At 40.4% G+C, this 19333-nt stretch overlaps 2 protein-coding genes across 5 annotated transcripts; both read left to right on the top strand.

The window, feature by feature from the left end:
* Window positions 1–8317: 8317 nt before the first annotated feature.
* Window positions 8318–10968, top strand: snrpe (small nuclear ribonucleoprotein polypeptide E). Of its 2 annotated transcripts, none has more exons than XM_072452809.1 (6): window positions 8318–8357; window positions 8430–8484; window positions 8708–8734; window positions 8812–8874; window positions 10265–10343; window positions 10804–10968. In XM_072452809.1, exons 2-6 carry the CDS (start codon window positions 8431–8433, stop codon window positions 10857–10859), a joined length of 279 nt encoding a protein of 92 aa, XP_072308910.1. In that variant the 5' UTR covers window positions 8318–8357; window position 8430; the 3' UTR covers window positions 10860–10968. The 2 variants fall into 2 exon arrangements, with proteins under 2 accessions (XP_072308910.1, XP_072308911.1); XM_072452810.1 differs by having other exon boundaries at window positions 8346–8364.
* A 488-nt stretch (window positions 10969–11456) lies between these two features.
* Window positions 11457–17332, top strand: cdc42 (cell division cycle 42). 3 transcript variants are annotated; one of them, XM_072451656.1, is made up of 6 exons: window positions 11457–11567; window positions 13315–13448; window positions 13558–13630; window positions 13712–13821; window positions 13921–14118; window positions 15851–17332. In XM_072451656.1, the coding sequence occupies exons 2-6, from the start codon at window positions 13344–13346 to the stop codon at window positions 15938–15940; spliced, it is 576 nt and encodes a 191-aa protein (XP_072307757.1). In that variant the 5' UTR covers window positions 11457–11567; window positions 13315–13343; the 3' UTR covers window positions 15941–17332. The 3 variants fall into 3 exon arrangements, with proteins under 3 accessions (XP_072307757.1, XP_072307759.1, XP_072307758.1); XM_072451658.1 differs by lacking the exon at window positions 15851–17332 and adding an exon at window positions 14941–15381; XM_072451657.1 differs by having other exon boundaries at window positions 11488–11585; window positions 13335–13448.
* Window positions 17333–19333: the final 2001 nt, after the last annotated feature.

Below are 19333 nucleotides of genomic sequence, written 5' to 3'. Positions count from 1 at the left end.
GTACACCGCAGGCCCCTGTTTTCCGAGACCTCATCCGCCTAACACAGCAAAACAACACATATGCCGGTGTTAGCATGTCAAGCCAAAGCACAGCGGCTTTTTGCAAACACTACACTATAGACATAGTCCAACCGCAGTGACCCGATTGAGAGATATTCACATGCACGGTATTTCAAAAGAAAGTCCCTCGGAGATGAAGCCGTGTCGGCAAACACTATCTGATGAAAAGTATCAACATGGATGGACACTGCTTCAAACTGACACACATCACGCTTTTCGGGCACATTTCTGTCCCTCTTCTCCCCCTCCGAGGTCCTATAACTCAGTATCCTGTTCCACTGTGGCTTCCACTGATGAGGAGCAAATAACCAGTCCAATGAAGCGGCCTGCTCTTTTCAGCCAGAACACAAGACAGTGCGGCCTCTGCGGGGGCACCGGTTTGAAGGTGGGCTGTACAGAGAGGGGGATTGAGGATCAGGCAGGGTGGGGGAGAGCAGCACTGGCCCACACAAAGGCAGCCCTGAAATAGCCCCTTCGCACAATGAGACCTGCCACTCTGTCTATGAGATAATGTCTAATTGAAAACACTGCAACCATTGTGCTCCTGTCACCGGCTCTATTGTCCAGATAGCCCTCTCCCCCCCACCTCTCTTTTTCCATTGACGCGGCGCGATTGTTCCTCACCATTGTGGCAACCCTACTCTCTCCCTCTCCTCCGCTGTCTCTCTATCAGCCCCTCTCTCTGTATTGTTATAATTTCATTACTTATTTGTTTTTTGTTCCGCTTCTCCTTTCACTCCCCTGTAGACCTTTTGTTCACCATATTTAGGCACTTCATTGGGATCTGCTGTCCGTGCATGTGTGTGTGTGTGTGTGTGTGTGTGTGCTGCTCTGTGTCTCAGTACAAGCAGGTGTCAGTTTCACAAGGAGATCACAACAGGAAGCCAGATAAAGCAGAAGAAATAAAGTCTCTACAGGCATCACAAGTGGACAGAGTGGTTTTATCCAGCTCTAAACTGCACAATATGAGAGATGAACTTGCTCGTGGTTGTCCTCGGATATCACCAAGACCACAGAGCTGCCCTGGTCAATCATAGTGTGTGCTGAAACAGCCATTGTTGACATTGCAGCAGCATGCGTCTGTCCAGAAGATAAAGACAACGTATTGCCTAACGACACACATATCTAGACGGTATCAGGGCTCATAAATCTTGCGAGTGCCAAGGCCGGCCAAGTGAAGGTGAGCAGCAGTCATGAGCAGCAGTCATGAGCAGCGGCTTGTACGGGACAAACCTGTTGCTCTGTCGCATGTGATGGCTTTGAACATCTGCAGACGAGCTCATCTGAGGTTGGATTATGCAAGCACACAAATGCGCAATTGTGTATGCATTTGTTTAATTAAATTCACATGCTTTAAAACAGCGGTGTCCAAACTTTGTTCACAGAGGGCCGCATTTTGAAACGTATATGAAGCAGAGGGCCACAAACAACACGACAATGTCAAATTTGAAAGTGAATGCTTCATAATTTTGCATTTGACATTGTTTCGATGAGCCTCCACACCTTTAATAATACTTGGAACGTTAATATTAGGTTGGTATAACATCAAAATGCTTGAATTTTTCTAATTTTACGGTAAAATTACTACTTTTTGATGATTGGACCAACTTAGCAGGAAGCCAGAGGGCCAACAGAAATTGGTCTGAGGGCCGCATTTGGCTCACAGGCCGTAGTTTGGACATGCCTGCTTTGAAATGTATACAGCAGAGTGTTTAAATTGCATGGCTGATAGCAATACAATCAAAAGTACCGGTAGTCACATACTTTTACCATCCGAAACAATACATACTAAGGCGAGGCAGTGATCGCAATGCCTTGAAGCAGTGGTTCTCAAGCTATTTCTGTCACAACCTCAAAATAACAAGTGTTGGCATTCGTGACCCCCAAACATAAAAAGTAGATGACCCCCAAGTGATAATGTACCCTCATGTTTGATTATAGTATGAGGATATCAACCTAGATAAATGATTTTGGTTGGTCAACAAATAATAATCTACATTTGAAGGGTGCCAAATCTTTCTAAAGACAATTTGATCAACGTTTCCCCCATATCATCTGGAGACCCTCTGAAATGTTGAGAACCAGTGCCTTTCAGCACAGTAAAGCGGTTCAGTTGACAGTTTGTTCTTTTGATGCTTTTTACATGCAAAACCTATAGGTGCGTATCACACATTTCCTTGTGCGTGTTCCTGTGTTGAATAGAACTGATCTTATTCAACTTTACAGAGTGGAATGATCTCTAAACTGCCCTGAAAAAGAAAAATCGATAATTTGTCAAAATAGAGTTAAGACCAGAAACAGCTTGACATATTTTTTTTTGGTGATTAGGTAGGTCATTTTATTTACATATTTCGAAATTTCAAAATTTTGTTAAATCTCCAGACTATGGCATACAAATTGAATGTGTCAGTGATATGAAAGAAAAGTGCAGTAATTGCAGATGTGAATGCTAAATGCAAATGTTTCACAAGACTCATAGTTTCAAGCCAACTTTAAACTTTTTCTCAATTTGAAATGCTGCACGAAACAGTATTACAATTTTAGAATTTTGATTTGACTTCAATACACTCTATGTTTCCTTGTAATAGACTACCGGTACCTGAAGGTCAAAGGTCAAACTGTGGTAATGGTTGTTGATAAATGCACTTCACTTCAGGTAGTCTTGGTCTATACTGAATTGTTTTGTCCCTGAAACTTTTACATAAGAAAAATATTCTTTAATGACAATGTAACTCTTGGTTACCTTCTTGTGAATTTCAGGATTTTGTGAGCTGTATTTTCCCTCAATTTCAAAACACGTGTTCAGTCTTTTCTATATTAGAAAAGGCTTCACTAGATTTCATCATGTCCCTGAATATAGTCCATACGTTGTCATTTTTAATCAAAGGTCTTTCTCAGCATATGTTTTGCTCATGTTCTTGCTGTTGTTTTGCTGTTTAGTGAGTTTAATTCGTTGTCATATAATAGTATTTCTGCTTTATGTGGCTCTACTCCCTGAAACAGCACATATTCTGTTAAAATGTTTTTTTTGTCAGACACTCGTCAGGTGAAGGTGAAAGTTCCTTCATCCTGACTCATAGCTTTCTTCTCCCTGGCACCAGTGCACTTGTTACTTTCAGTACAGAGGAAAATAAATTAACAGGCAGGTTACTTCTTGCTCTTATTAAAGAAAGTGAACCAGGATAGTTTTTAGTGAGGTACTATGACATAATCATGAGATGACCAGTGTTACTCTTTACACATTTAAGAGTTGAAAGGGAAACTGCTCTGAAAGTAATGAACCTTATCGTTATAATGAACAGTTTCACAAAGACTTTAGAAATGCATTTTATATTAACTTTAAAATGTAATTCTACTCCTCAGTACATTTAAAGGCTGGTGCAGAAATTCACACATATTCTCCTCAGGACTCAGGAGTCACAGAGTTGACAGACGGCAGCAGAAAAGACAATGCAGTATTGTCTGTGGTCCTCACAGTGAGGAGAAAAAAGAGCGCTGCATGAACGAGTAAAGCCACATGTCACGAGTAAGAGCAGTGCACTGAACAATGCTAATTATCACCTCTGGTAAATTCCTTTGCACTAGTAATAAATCAAACACTAAGACCATAAGAGTCCAGAGAATCTGGACTATTAACACAACACAAGGGCAATGTAAACTGAAATCACATGGACCTTTCTTTGTGTCTCATTAAATGCTTCATTAGTTGTGTGCAGCAGTTTTTCCACAAACTACTGCTCTAACAAATGTTTAATCTACTCATTTTTTATTATTACATCAAATATAAAATATATTATATACCTGTGCAATACCTGTAAATAAGAGTGTTCTATTTTGTTTTTATTCTGTTTACTTACCTGCTAATAGTATTACCTAGTCTTGTGCTAGCTATTTTTACTTTATTTTATTTTATTCTATCATCATTATTTTATTATTATTATCTTATTTTTATCTTTATCTTTTTATTCTATTTTTTTATTTATCAATTTTATTTTATTTCCCAAGAGTTCCCAAGGGTTCTATTAAGAGTGTGTTTTTTAATTTATTTATTTTTTTCTTTAAACTTCCTATAATCTGTCCTTTCCTCCTGTTTCTACTGCGTTGTAACAACAAAATTTCCCCTTGTGTGGATATTAAAGGATTATCGGATCTTATCTTATCTTATCTGATCTTATCTTATCTTGATTTTATCCTTCCCAAAGTTGTCTGTTTCCAAGTGTGCAGGGACTTCATGCCCTTCAAAAAACAAACTTACATTTATTTAGACTTGGGAAGGGCAAAAATAATAAGGTAAATATACTGTATATCATTTTTGAAATGGTATGGCATGACAATCTATAAATTACTTTCCGATGAAGACTGAAACAAGATGGCACATTTTTGAGTAACATAGTTACATAGTTGAGTAACTGTGCCTAATGCCCGCCTCTGGCCCTGTGTATGGCACTGACCCGTTTCATGTGTGCGCCAGCTTTGGCCAGCAGGTCCCTGGCATTACAGCCAAACAGGATCACAATGAGAAATGCCCCCACATTTCCTTGTTTTCATAAACACCATTTGAAACAAAAAGCTCTTATCGGACCTGCGTATTATTCACTGTGTTAATTGGAGGGAAAATAAGTGCATTGTGCATCTTGACTGTGCTGTTAAAACAAGATAAGAGCGCTGTGAGTAAGTCTGAGGCCATAGCCATAGAATCAATTGTTTAATAGAGAAAGTGTGAACAATTTGGAAAGTGTTTTGGCCCTCTGGGTGAGGCTGGCATGGCTGCTCCAACCCACCTGCGAATCCCCTCAGAAACTATTGCCCCTACAGTCCCAATTTCTCATAATCACAATAAAAAACAGAACCCCTCTGATAATAGACACTGTGGTCCTGAACATTCAACTTTCCTCGCTTATTTGTTTTAAGAAGGTTTACACCACACACACTGCTAATAGTACACACTTATAGTCTTTCATGCACTTTTCAGTCACACTCTTGTGGCACTTCAAGCCACAGAGACGTGGCTGACAATGTGCACCTTCAGCAGCTCCGACCTCCATCTGTCAGTCCTGCTCTTGGTACTGTTCTGATAGTACATGAGTGCACCCTGAATATTACTGACACAAATACAACTATTTGCTCCAATTAATTTGTTCAGAATAATTATTTATTCAAAGCAAAATTATTTCCTTGGATAGAATTATTGAAGGTCCAGAGACAACCACAAGCCGTCATCTCAGTTTACAGCACAACGGAAAACTGTCAATAATGGAATTGCACCGTTCAAACATGATTACACATGTTTCTATAATTGGAGTGCATGGGTAGAGCGCAGGTTGAAGTAATTGAATAGCATCACAGATCACTCCGCCCTTTACACAAACAGGCTTTGTCTATACACTCAATAGAAGAGATAAACTTGTCAGTAGTGTTTGTTACAGTCTGTTGGTTCAATGGGTGATACCATCACACTGCAGCACCACAGACTGCTGTCATAACGTATGATGCTCACAGACTATCAACCACGATCTGGAGTTGATGTCCATGCCACACATATACAGCACAAATTAAATAATTACTCCTATATTACAAAAATGTGTCATTTGTTATCAAATGAGAGACGAGAAATGAGAGATGCTGAGAACCAAGGCATTTCATGGCAATCAACCTAAAAGTGGTCCCAAAAAAACAACTGATTATTATATTTCACTTAAGATGTATTAAACACAATGATACACAAACTATCTTAACCTACATATATTTTACTTGGTGGTATTCAGAATACAGCTATTCATATCAAACAAATCCACTGCAGTATTTTATTACTCAATTTAAACATAACACCAGTGTTATAACTTGATCACTATACATCCCAATGTGGGCATTTGTTTGGTTGTGTAATACTCTAATTGTGCCTGGGGAACTTTAGAAATAAAAACTGCCATATTTGTCCATGCATATCCTGTCAGTGAGAGGCAGGAAGCAAAGCCATGCAGGGCCCTGTCTGGTTCTAGCGGGTCATGTCAGTCAGGTGGAGGTCAGCCAGGTGAGTCAGTCTGGAAGAACAAGAGACCCCCCTCCATCCGTCTGCTTTCCCTTCCCCTCTGAACAATCGCCACCGACAGGAAGAGGAAGTGATGTCAGGGGCAGGCCACACAGATACCAGGCCAGTGGCAGAAATAGCAGAAGAACGACATGTGGAAATGAGAAAAGAGGGAATAGTCCATCACAAGGAGCAGTCAGACAACTTCCTGTTTGGGTGTGTGGCTGTCTTTACAATTTTCACGCAACTAAGTACTTTGATAGCAATAATATATCGACTGTAGTGTATTTATTTGATATGAGTGGCTGACCTCTCATATGGCATTGACAATGTGGTCAAATGCAAAGTTTTAATACAGGGACCTTGAGAATGCGCAGTCTCGTCTAATCTTGAAAGCTGTAAGCGAGGCTGGTCATACTGAGACCACTGATAATGGAGGTGTGGTTGTGTCTTTATGTAAGACACTTCACACACCTTGCCTGAGTGTTTGTATTTTAACTTTGAGCTGGAGAACAGGTCAAGATTTGATGGTGCAATTTGCTGTTGCCAGATTGCAGATTAAAAATAAAACATAATTATTTTGCTAAAAAGCCACATACTGGGGCTTTAATGCTTAAGATTAATATGGCAAGTGTGTTGAGCCCTAACAAATTGTAAGTTCAACATTTTTGTGGATCATATAAATTTGGGTTATTCTTTCAAAAGCAGTAAATCTCCCTTATGTCGCTGGCCCTCAATGTGAAATGATGACATTATCAAAAGAACATGAATGTAACTTATCGATTGCCTTCCTTATTGCCTGGCCAGTCGATGCACTCTATGCCAGACCCTCCTGCATTTGAACAGAAAGTGAAGAACAGAATCCCCTATGCCCATATGTGTTATAGCGGTCCTTTATATTTGCTCCTGTGAGTTACAGGTAAAGTGGTGAGACTGCAGTTGGTCTTCTAAAGCCTGTGCCTGTGAGCCTCTCTCTCGCTCCTCCTGGAGAATGTGAGTTTGCAGTGTGGCATTGAGCGTCAGTCCATTCTTGCAGTCATAGCAGCTATAAAACCATGTGGCACCCGACAACGATGCCTGGCTCACTGGCAGCGTGACGGCCTTCTGACATGTGCCCAAGGGTTCCATGGTAACAGGACACCAGTGCCTATGCCACGGAGGATCCTTGTGTGTCTCCTGTCCTCCACTTGTGGACTCCTGTCTGTCCTCGGCTGCTAATTTCCCTCACACTTTCTGGACAAACAGCAGGACAAGTCTCTGTTATGAGTTATTAATACTATTGTTAACTGCACACTCAAGGCTGGCCTCCCTGACTCAGCTCATCATGTTACAGATATATTGTGCACAACAGACAAATAGCCAATGCTGTTTTATATAAGACTGACTATTAATATCAGAGGGAATGCCTTGGCCAACTATGGTAAAGGCCAATTGTCATTATATCTGGACTCAAACCTGTCTAAAGGCCTATGTAAATAATTACAGAAGCTTAAATATATAAATATTAAATATAGCTTAAATATATTGTGTAACCTTATCCATTAGGTTAGGGGGTTTAGATATTGTGGGCTTACATCCACAAACCTGTGCATGTTTGGCGCCGTTTGTTTAAAATGTGTTAAATGAAAGTGAAAAGACACAGCTCCATCTAGAGTTTGAGAACTGCAAACATTCACTAGCCACTTGTTGAACCTTAAATTGGCAACCATACACTGATGAATCTTCAGGCTTGTAGGATTGTTCTGTGCTCAAAAGTAATACGATTGGCAATCAGACATAGGCCTTTGGATTATTTGTAAAAATATAGGCCTATGGTCATTGGTCACCAGTTGGGAAAGGCTAGAAAGATAGGATTGTAGGCTATAGCTATCTTCCTTGATTTAAGGTGGTAGGCCTATTACAACCTTCTCAAATGTCTAAACCGCTGTACAAATTTATTTGTTCGTCTTTGGCTATCAATAGGCTTAATTGCAGCCACGGTTGAGCTTTCACCATTGGCCTATATTGACAAAAAAGTCAAAATTGTGTGCAAATTCAATCTATTTCCCCCCAAGCATGTTAAAAGCTAATCATTTGAATATCTAGAACACATAACAAGCAAATTATAGACTTGTCTTCTTCTTCTTTGGTGTTTTATGGCAGTTGGTATCCAAGTGTCTTTGTAAAGTGCATAGATACCTCCGGCCTAGAGGTGGCGCTGTCCTTTATCGAATATCTTTACACCGGAAGTCTTCATAGTCCAAGGCTCCGCGCCATTGAAGCAAACAACGTGAGAGGTTCGTTCACGGATTAAACGTGCAATTTTTTGACATTTGTACTAACCATTGGTCTTTATTTTTAGGATGGCGTACCGAGGACAAGGGCAGAAGGTGCAAAAGGTTATGGTGCAGCCCATTGTATCCTTTCAGAGATCTGCAAACGCTAAACGAATGAAAACCACTGTTAGCAGCTAGGCTATTGGCGATGCTAAACGCGTTCATTCAGTCATTGTTTGTGTGTAAAGTGTTTATTTATGAAGACTGTTTTCGATGTGTAACACGTATTAACTCACAATAACTGGTTTCTTTGCGTACGAGCTTCCGCTGTCGTGTATTTAATTTCCATGACTGTATTTGTCAGAACCTTATTTTCCGGTACCTGCAAAATGTAAGTACTTGTTGAATGTGTTTTACCACGATGTTTTGGCTTTTGCAGTCGAGTTCTAGTGTTTTTGTTTGTTGCAGCGCTCGCGGATCCAGGTCTGGCTTTATGAACAAGTAAACATGCGGATAGAGGGCTGCATTATTGTAAGTTCACCCCTATTTATCCATTAATTCTAGTCATGCGTCTGTGGCCTACACACGTTGCACTGGATTACATATTATTTACATTTTTAGATTAGATTTTAGACGTAATGCATCCAGAAGGCTGACATGAATTGTATGTCAAAGAATAAAGTTACTTGTTACATTACAGGGCTCGCGTGTCAATCATATTAAATAGTAATATTGCTGTAAAACTATAATATAATCAGGATCAAATCTACAGTCTATAAAACCAGTTCAAACCATACCTTTCACTTGGCAAAACATGAGAAAATGTAAAGTGCTATCATGTTATGTGGCACAATGTTTAAATGTGGTCCTATGTAAATCTAATTACTGGTAGAGTAAAATTAGCCTTGCTATTGCTCTGCCTCCTCAGTCCCCTGCAGTGAATTAGTTTATTTTTTACATTTATTTGGTAAGCTGTATTGTCTATAAAACTGTCATTTGTGGGTCTTTTTGTCTTAATAATAGATAAATAATAGCCTAACGGTTAACGTGTTGTCAGAATAGCAGCAAAAAGTATTTATCCAGGGCTGTTTCTGTAAAGGGACAATAGTGTTGACGCTTTCATTACTGCGGTGCAATATCAGTGGACTGGTATCTGCATCGGTGGATGCAATACTGGCTGATTGTTGCGTCTCAATGCAAACCTTGTTCAATCTTCAGTTTTCAATCAAGTTTTATTACAATGTTTTATTTATTTTTTCCGTATGGCACATGCACATACAGAGATTACAATGATAGGATTAATCTGGCTGAACTTGTGCTTATTCTCTTCACACACTGACCGCCAGAGTCCTGCAGGTTTCATAAACTCCAGAGAGGATTTATTAACCCTAAAATTAAACCCAGGCCATTTTGTAAAAGGTAAACATTTTAAGACAAATGAATCCTGGCATTGTCACTGGGTTGTGACTAATAACTTAATAAAATAATTGGTTTAGTAGTAAAATGGAGAGTCGAGCTGTGTCTGTCAGGAGGAGGAGGAGGGGCTGCTGCTGGGGTCAGAACCAGCACAAACTTAGTCAAATAAACTAATATAAGGCAAAGTATAAATGTAAACACACGTGCCCAAATGAGACGTATGATTGTTTCCCCCCAAAGATTAAACATTTGGGGCTATAGACTATTGGGATTTACTGTATTTAAAAAAAAATAACATACAAGTTTATTTCCCCCCCCCCAACAAAATCATATCGAATTAGCGACTCATTTAGTGAGACAATTTAATTGTCCCATCCCCATGCCCCACTTAACTTGTACAGGATCATAGGATATGTGGGTCTTAAATACATTTTTGGTCATTTTTACCTGTCTTTCAATTGACAGACTGATTTGTTTTTAAAAAAAGTGAGATTTTCTTTTCTAGGGCTTTGACGAGTACATGAACCTGGTCCTTGATGATGCTGAAGAAATCCACATGAAAACTAAAAACAGAAAGCCACTGGGTAAGTTCTAATAATTTTGAATATTCAAGTTTTCTAAGTCCATTTGAAAACCGTGTGTGTGTGTGTGTGTGTGTGTGTGTGTGTGTGTGTGTGTGTGTGTGTGTGTGTGTGTGTGTGTGTGTGTGTGTGTGTGTGTGTGTGTGTGTGTGTGTGTGTGTGTGTGTGTGTGTGTGTGTGTGTGTGTGTGTGTGTGTGTGTGTGTGTGTGTGTGTGTGTGTGTGTGTGTGTGTGTGTGTGTGTGTGTGTGTGTGTGTGTGTGTGTGTGTGTGTGTGTGTGTGTGTGTGTGTGTGTGTGTGTGTGTGTGTGTGTGTGTGTGTGTGTGTGTGTGTGTGTGTGTGTGTGTGTGTGTGTGTGTGTGTGTGTGTGTGTGTGTGTGTGTGTGTGTGTGTGTGTGTACATTCCTCTATAATCTGTAATAAAAGTTGTGCGTCATCATGTTTGTTTTTCTCTTATCAACAGGGAGGATCATGTTGAAAGGAGACAACATTACTTTGCTCCAGAGTGTCACCACCTAACCTGGAGTGATGCCAGCATTTTTATTTTGAATGTGATTTGTATGTGAAGTGTGACATTTGTTAAATTCCACATTGTCACTTTTTGGAAATAAATTTGATTTCGTAGGAACATCCTTGTCTTTCACTATATCATAGATATGGGCTGTATCGAGATAATTTGCTCTGTTCTTTTCACATACTGTCATCTAGTGGTAGTATCATGTCGTTGCAATTCTTGAATGTAGGTCAGACTGCCACAATCACTACATGCATGCTGCTAATACATACTATTTACAAAACTAACAGATATACCACTGGGAGTTTTATAGAATTGAAATCCATCTGTTTTTGAAGGAAAAAAATGAAGCGAGGACTTTTTTTTTTTTTTTTCTTCAATTCTTACATTGGTCAATATCAATGCGATACTGTTTTTTTTTTTTTGTAGATCCTTTACAACACATTTCATTTCTAATAACTCTAATTCTAATATATCAATATAGCTTTGTGTATCCGAAATGCTTCATCACCGCCAGACTTTATTCCAGCTGGCCTTCTTCCACGTCAGACAGACTTTATTCTTCAGACTTTATTCTTTAAATACATTGGCCATATGGATGACGTGATTACGTCGTTATCCACTCGACGCTACGTGTCCCTGTTCTGCTGACTGGGAAGCCCCTAGCGCGGAGCTGCCAACGCCCGGCGTAAAGACACAAAACACAGGATTCGGTGAGGATTTTCAAATTTGTATGTGACTATTACGTGTTCATATCAATTTTAGACATCATTTAGGGATTAAATGGAACTGTTTGTTGCGGTTAATGTTGTGATCGGGAGAATGCGCTTGAATCTCTAATGACCGCATCCTCTGAGGAGCTAAACTGTTAGCTTGTATGCTATCGGTATAGGACATTAGCTCATGTTTGCAAATTAATCTGAAGCATACACTGGTAACGTTTGATTAGCATTAAGTTACATTCATACTGTATTCAACTCTGCTTTTATGTGCGTGTCATCAGATTTGGAAGAACGTATAATTTTTTCTGTTCGTCACAAAGGTGCAGTTTTAACCGTGAGCGAAAGAAAAAAAACAAAACGATTCAAACTGGTATTAATTAATCAAACACGCATGATATCTTTCCACTGTAATAACAGCATGAGCGTGAGGGATTCTACGATGGGCCCTTTTTAAAATTGCGAATTATATCGGGGTTTTTACAGCCGGCAGGAAATTAGGCCAAGATGAGGCCGAACCGGAAAAACAGTCGGAACAAAATCCCCCATCGCCACAGGAGCAGCCCCCTCGCGTCCTGTACTCGAGCTGCCATCATTTACACACACTACAGGTTTATTATCACACGTTTGAACCGTTGTGGTGAACCTGTTACTCGTGTTTACATCTCATCGCGAGCATTAAATGACACGATGGTTTGTGGAGTTGTGTCCCTGGTCCTGGGGGTGCATTGCTTTCTTTTGCACCCCCAGTGAGAAAGACACACATTTGTACTGTAGTGTAGATCACTGACATTGACGACGTGATGCATCCGACACGGTATCAGCTTTTTTTTTTCCTTCTCCCCCCCGGACCACTCTTAAGCTGTGGCCTGCCCTACAAACACAAATGCGTGGATTAAAGTCTGGCACCGTCACTGCAGCGGTGTCCTGGCTGTGGGTGAATGCTGCACAGAGCCAGGGGCCTTCACTGCTACTGCTGCAGAATGTTTTGTTTTTGAGTTGTGGGACTGGCCTTTTTTTGCACATAGTTGGAGAGGTATGTGGATGTAATTGTTGTTTTTCCAGAGGTCTCAGTTCTCTAATGGTTTTGGAGAGCAGCAGTATTTTAACATGATTCATGTTTCATTTTGTAGACTGTCCAGATCTTGATTCTGTGCGTGCGTTGGTTGCCTGAGGTGCAAAACTATTAATTAATGGGCTGTTGTTAGTGTCAAGTACCATGTTATTACAATGTTGTAGATTTTCTTTTTCCAGAAAGATTATGTACTTCAAGGTAAAAAAGAAAGTTTAGTCCTCTTTTGATTCTTGTTTTTATATTTTCTGGCTGTGTTGGACGAGGCTGTTGGAGTGTGAGGTTGGGAAAGAGATGGCACTTATTGTGTAAATTCATCTATAAAAAGTATTTTTAAGTTGATTATCTGGACTCGACAGACTCTAAAACGCATAAGAAAATATATTTTATAGCAAAGGCGGCAACTCTATCTTAACTCAAATTCAATTCAAAATGTCAAAGAATACGTTTCCATCAACAATACTAATACTACTATTCTAAACAACCTTCAATCACCAATATCTCTAATGCTTTTATTTAATACAAATGTATTTAGAAAGTTCTAATATACAATCGATACAAATATTAGAAATAATCAATCTTTTTTTCCACCCAAACATGAACGTTTATTTTTTATTTTTCATCAAATAGGAATGATTTGTGATTAACTCTCGTTTTCTCTCCTCTCAGATCTTGAATGAGTAGTGAAGACCGCAGCTATGCAGACCATCAAGTGTGTTGTTGTGGGCGATGGTGCCGTAGGTAAAACCTGCCTGCTCATCTCTTACACCACAAACAAGTTCCCCTCTGAATACGTCCCTACGGTGAGTCGCTCGACATCCGCGCGCCTCCATAACGCTCCAGGCTTCACTTTGTGTCGACCCGAGTCCGTCATGATCTTTCTGACTCTTACGCTTGTCTGTCGTGCTGTAGGTCTTCGATAACTATGCTGTAACTGTAATGATCGGGGGAGAGCCCTACACTCTGGGCTTGTTTGATACAGCAGGTATGTCTTTCAGCTCAATTCTTTGGCAAAAGATGTACCTCTGCTGCTGTAGATGATATATATATATATCCGTTTATGCAGGTCAGGAAGACTACGACAGACTACGGCCCCTGAGTTATCCCCAGACAGACGTCTTTCTTGTCTGTTTTTCTGTCGTTTCTCCCTCCTCCTTTGAAAACGTAAAAGAAAAGGTAATGTGTGGTTTGGTAACCGGTTTTCTTTATGGTGGTTGGATCATGTGTTTAATGCCTAAATGTAATGACATTCTGTGCTTTGTCCTTGTCAAACAGTGGGTTCCAGAGATCACTCACCACTGTCCAAAGACGCCTTTCCTGTTGGTGGGGACACAGATCGACTTGAGGGACGACCCCTCCACTATAGAGAAGCTTGCTAAGAACAAGCAGAAGCCCATCACTCCAGAGACGGCAGAAAAGCTCGCCAGAGACCTGAAGGCTGTGAAATACGTGGAGTGCTCAGCCCTCACACAGGTACGACACGCATTACACGTCGCTTCGCTCCTTCTGTTGCTAAGTCAATGAGCAGTAAAGAATACCACAGTCTCTCTGCACGCTGACTCGTGCCCAGGTTCTAGTCATAGCAGTCACAAGTCTATGCTGTCTTTAAACTCCTCCTTATCCAGAATAGACCACTAGGACACGGTTTAAGAATAATGCGCTGAAGAGTTGGACTAATGCATAAAATGCTCTGAAAATTGCTGTCAATATTTTGTTCTGTTTTTTTTTTTTTTTTTAAATAGTTAGTCCTTTTAAACCGTACTGAAATCCAGGTCCATCGTTACTTTGTCTTCTAATCTTCTAAAATAATCTTTGATATTGGTATTACTACAATTCAAAATGACGAAAATGATATTTGCATCCTGCTCCAGCCAGTAGTTTCTCTCTTCAACATGAATTAACTTGTCTTCACTACTGGACTCCTTCTGGACAGATCAACAAAGTGTCCAAATGTGTGTTTGAGCGGGGCTGTTCTGGATGGGATTGTATGTCTTTCTGTGTCGTTGATAATCACATGTGTAGAAGTACAGAGTAATTACATCACGATGCTAGTCTGGAAAAGGGAACAATGGCACTAATGGAGCTGAGGTGTTGTTCAGCTTCTCTGCTTCTTCCTTCCTCCACCCAGCCCCTCCTCACAGAGCTGCCAATGTCATTTCCTGTTTCCTTTTCAGGATCTCTCCTCTTCATTTAGTATTCAAGAACATGCTCTGTTTAGTACTATCATGTCATGCCCACGTTGACTTTGTCTGGTGTGCTAACTGCGTGTGTTGTCTTCCTCTCCTGTTGCTGTAGCGAGGGCTGAAGAATGTGTTTGATGAAGCTATCCTGGCTGCCCTTGAGCCACCAGAGACCCAGACAAGGACCAAATGCTGTGTTTTTTAAACCGCTTTCTCGCTCTTTGAATGCACCGCTGTTCAAACTTCGCAGGTTCTGTTGATGGGCCATCAAACGGGACTGCTCTGTTCAGACTTTATGCACCGAGGTCTGTGACCAAACCGATTGTGGCGCATGGCTCTGACTACAAATCGTCTTAAGAGAGAGCGTTGGATACAACTTCTGACAGTCATTCAAAATAAAGCTTCTTTCCATTCCCAATGTTTTTCCTGATTTGTCAGCAGCGAGGTATTTTGGTTTGTTTAACACTTATGTGCCATTAATGTCTGGCTACATATTGTCACTTCAAACTTTGGCTGACTTCAGATCCATGTGAAATGAATAAAAGGATGTGTTAAACTGTTTACGGGTGCAGTGTTTTCTCAGACACAGTAAGTACAGTAGCTCTGGCTCTTGGCACTGCTGGTGGGCCTTGCTTGTTTTCAGCACAGTGCAGCATTGTTTCAAAAGTTGTGGTCATTTCACATGACCGGGCTTCAGGGTAAGCTGTGCCGCCTGGGACACAAACACAGTAGGCAACAGAAAGGTTACAGTTGTGTAGGGTCACATCTGACATGGCTTCAAACCATTGTTCGTTTGGCTGTAATATTTCTGTCCCTTTGAGTTGATCTGCACTTCAGTGGTTTATATTCTCCCACAGGCTGTTTACTTTTCTGTTGTCACTCCACGCACTCCTGATGACGCTGACTTATGTTCCCCCTCTGTTAAAGCTGCTTTTCTTCCCCTTTTATTTTTAATTTGTGCTTTTACCTTTTTGAGTTGTCCCGCACTGTATTGAGCTTGTTTGTTTGTATGTTTGTGTCCACAGAAAGGCCTAAAGAATGTGTTTGATGAGGCGATATTGGCTGCACTGGAGCCCCCAGAGCCCAAGAAGAAACGCAAGTGTGTGCTGCTATGAGGCTCCTCCCCCTCCCTCTTACAGCCCAACACCACAAAACACACACATGTAAACACACACCACCATCCACGTCCACTGACCCCGGCCCTCTCTTGCTCTGCTAAGGCTCGTTGACAACACTGAGAAAAAACACCCTTCCAGCTTTTGGATATTTCTCTGCAATAATACGTTTGTAGTTATGAGTTTGGTACAGAGATCGCTTCTCTGTTGCAATGACGCATTTGGGATCTATAAACCAAGCCTATAGAAAGCTTAACGTTGATTCCAGATTGCGTGTGGAACAATTAACAGGAAGAACCCAGTTATGATGTTTTCTTATAGCCATTGTAAAAGATGTAGACTCCTGTCTTCCTGCTGCCACCACGCCGTCGTTCCCTTTGGTAATGAGCTGTCCCCACATGCTTACATTTTGTTTTGCCAACTTTCTTTTTATCGCATCCTCCCGATACTCTGACGCTTACAGAGGACTGTTGAGATGACTGCGGATGTGTCCCCACAAGCTGGTAGACATTGCCATACGCAGACAGTCCTATTGCGTTTAGTGGTGGTACAGCACAGACCGTATGTCGAGTGTGCTTTCTCTAAATGCACGATTAACGGTGGGCCCACGCGGCGGTGACCACACAATTGGCCTTTTAGCTGCAGGGAACTTCAAACAGTGTTAGCAGATCAAGTGGTGTGTTTGTCATGCTTTGCCAGGACCAAGGAGTCACGCTCTGGCCTCATAAAGCAGACAGAAGGAGTACAATTGTGGGATCTATGAACAAACCTCATGTTTGCACAAGCAGACCACCATTGGTAGTTTCATGCTTTTTATATGAACTGAATTACTCCACCATATTTCTGTGCCCGCTCAGAATGTGGTGCCCTGTTTTAGAGTGACCTGTTTCCCCTTCCACACATTGAAGAGTGCTGCCTTGGTCTCGGTTCTCATGATAGGATTTACAGATGTAATTATAATGTAAGATGGCACACAATGTTGATGTAGGCTCCAAGTATTTTTACCAAAATCTTTTTTTTTTTTTGTGCTGTTTTTTTTTATTTTATAAATATATAAATATATATTAAAGGTTTCTTTGATTCCTTTTACTTCTAGTTGTAGGATCTCAACAGAACTCTTAAACCTGCCAGTTTACTATGAACATTTCTGATTGGCTTAGTCAAATAAAACCTCCAATGGCAGAAAGACTGTTTGGTAAAGATTACATGTGATTGGTAGGTTTTTGTCTTCTTTACCGGTGGATTTGAGTTTAGTTGATCTCCAGCCCAAGGCAGTATCATTATGATAACATGTAATTGTTTTTGGTGAAAACCAAATGCTTTGTCAAAAGTCTTTGTTCTTTATATGCATTCTTTTAAAAAAATATTAAACTTATACCTTAATTGCCTTTACTACGTTTTGTTGTACTTTTCTGTCAGTTGTCTCTTTAAATGTTTGAATTAGTTTTGTTTTTGTGTGTCTCATGTATGTAAACAAACATCACTTTTACACAAGTTTATTGACCCTCTAATTAGGTCAACATACTGTAAAATTGTAGCTCTTTGACTTATTCTCTAAATTCAGTTTTCAAAAAATCAGTGGAGATTGTGAGGTTCCAACTTTAAAACATTGTTTGGATTGTCCAGTTTCTCCTTAATGGGCTGTGGAACTCACATAAACCTACAGAATGTGGCTGAAGCCGCGCTGTGGCCTGTTGCTAGACACTTTTGGAGTCATTTCTTAGTTTTAATTTCTTCAGATCAGAGTCGGTGTAGATGGAAGGAGGCGGTTATCCGAGGGGCACAAGTGGAGGTGATGGAGCAGCAGACAAGGACCCACAGTAATTTAAAACCAAATCGAAAATTCAGTAACTTGGTCTAATTAATACTTTACTCTATAGCGCCCCCTACCCTTTGTGTGAAAAAACTCAACGTTATCTGATTTGTTTGAAACTCATGGGTTATATTCTCAAGACTCCATTTCCTCTCGTGCCGTGGTATTAGCATTAGCGGCGGGTCTCTGTTGCTAGGTGACGGAGGTACAGGGAGGAGGGGGTCTAAAGGCAAGGCAAGTTTATTTGTAGAGCACATTTCATACACAAGGCAATTCAAAGTGCTTCACACAGCAGGAAAAATGCATTCAAATCACAAAGAAATTACAGAAATACAATAAAATTAAATTAAAAATTATCAATCCAACTGATTTTCTAAACTAATAAAATCACAAACAAAAGAGAAGAGTGCAAAGAAAAAATCCTTTCAGTCATATGCGCAGCTAAACAAAACTGTTTTTAGCTTAGATTTGAACATTGTCAGAGTAGAAGCCTGTCTCACATCTTCAGGAAGACTGTTCCAGATTTTTGCTGCATAAAACTGAAACGCAGATTCCCCATGTTTAGTCCTGACTCTGGCACCAGCAGGAGGCCGGTCCCTGAGGTCCTCAGAGTCCGAGATGGTTCATATGGCACTAACATATCCAAGATGTACTTTGGTGCTAGGCCATGGAGAGACTTGTACACAAGCAGAGCTGCTTTAAAGAATAAAGTCTAAGAGAATGCAGTGTCGGGGCAATCGTGATCAAAACTCGGTCGCTGGGTCAGTCTCCAGTCAGTCTCCAGTCCAGTCCAGTCCAGTCCAGTCCAGTCCAGTCCAGTCCAGTCCAGTAGACTCACGGCTGCCAAGCGACGACATTAGTAGAAATATCAAAGCCTAAAGAATAAAGCCTAAAGCTTAACATCAAAGAAGGAGGAAGATGAAGAAGAGTCAGTCCTGGAATAAAGACGGTCGGACTCTGAAAAAATGAAGTCTAAAGAATAAAGTCTGGCGGTAATGTAACACTTGGATACCAGCCGCCATAAAACAACAACAATAACAACAACAACAACACATGGTCGCGCGGGTGGCGAGAGCCATCATCGCCGCTACCGCGGCTTTAATTTGTTTTTTGTTTACAAACTAGATATGGCTGAAAATTGGCACGGAAATTCAAACCCGTAAGCACAATATTGTAAAGTTTGTACTTAAGTGGTAATCTTTATGCCCCTATGGGATTAAAATGTCTATGAATTCACAGTGTCTTATGTAATTCTATGGATGGAAGTGGATATAAGGGCCGATTTGACAAGTTACTTGTTTCCATTTAAAGGCCTATTTTGAGAGAGCAAATTGACCAAAAAACTAAAACTTTAGTTTTGTCTGTAGTATCTGCAGCATATATAAGTCCATAGTTTGAAAATAAACTGCAGAAAAATTATTGTAATAATTATCAAAAATATTTTGTGACTTAAATACATATGGACAGAGTTGTTTAAACACAATCAAGGATAATAAGTTGTAGTAGGAAACGAAGGTTTGAGACTTACCAACTTCAGCCAGTAGGAGGTGTTGTAGACCTCTCAACTCTTGGACAGTTAA

This window comes from Eucyclogobius newberryi, unplaced genomic scaffold (assembly GCF_026437365.1).
Source record: "Eucyclogobius newberryi isolate DKJ021-1_F unplaced genomic scaffold, fEucNew1.0.hap1 SCAF_19, whole genome shotgun sequence".
Classification (NCBI taxonomy): Eukaryota; Metazoa; Chordata; class Actinopteri; order Gobiiformes; family Gobiidae; genus Eucyclogobius; species Eucyclogobius newberryi.
Note: the sequence above shows the minus strand (reverse complement) of the source record. Positions and strands in the feature narration are given on the sequence as shown.

Coding starts and splice junctions, on each gene's coding strand:
- cdc42 (XM_072451656.1), top strand. CDS start 13,344: ATGCAGACCATCAAGTGTGTTGTTGTGGGCGATGGTGCCGTAGGTAAA. Junction 13,449..13,557: donor CCTCTGAATACGTCCCTACG/GTGAGTCGCTCG, acceptor GTCGTGCTGTAG/GTCTTCGATAACTATGCTGT. Junction 13,822..13,920: donor TTGAAAACGTAAAAGAAAAG/GTAATGTGTGGT, acceptor CTTGTCAAACAG/TGGGTTCCAGAGATCACTCA.
- snrpe (XM_072452809.1), top strand. CDS start 8,431: ATGGCGTACCGAGGACAAGGGCAGAAGGTGCAAAAGGTTATGGTGCAG. Junction 8,875..10,264: donor GGATAGAGGGCTGCATTATT/GTAAGTTCACCC, acceptor TTTCTTTTCTAG/GGCTTTGACGAGTACATGAA. Junction 10,344..10,803: donor TAAAAACAGAAAGCCACTGG/GTAAGTTCTAAT, acceptor TCTTATCAACAG/GGAGGATCATGTTGAAAGGA.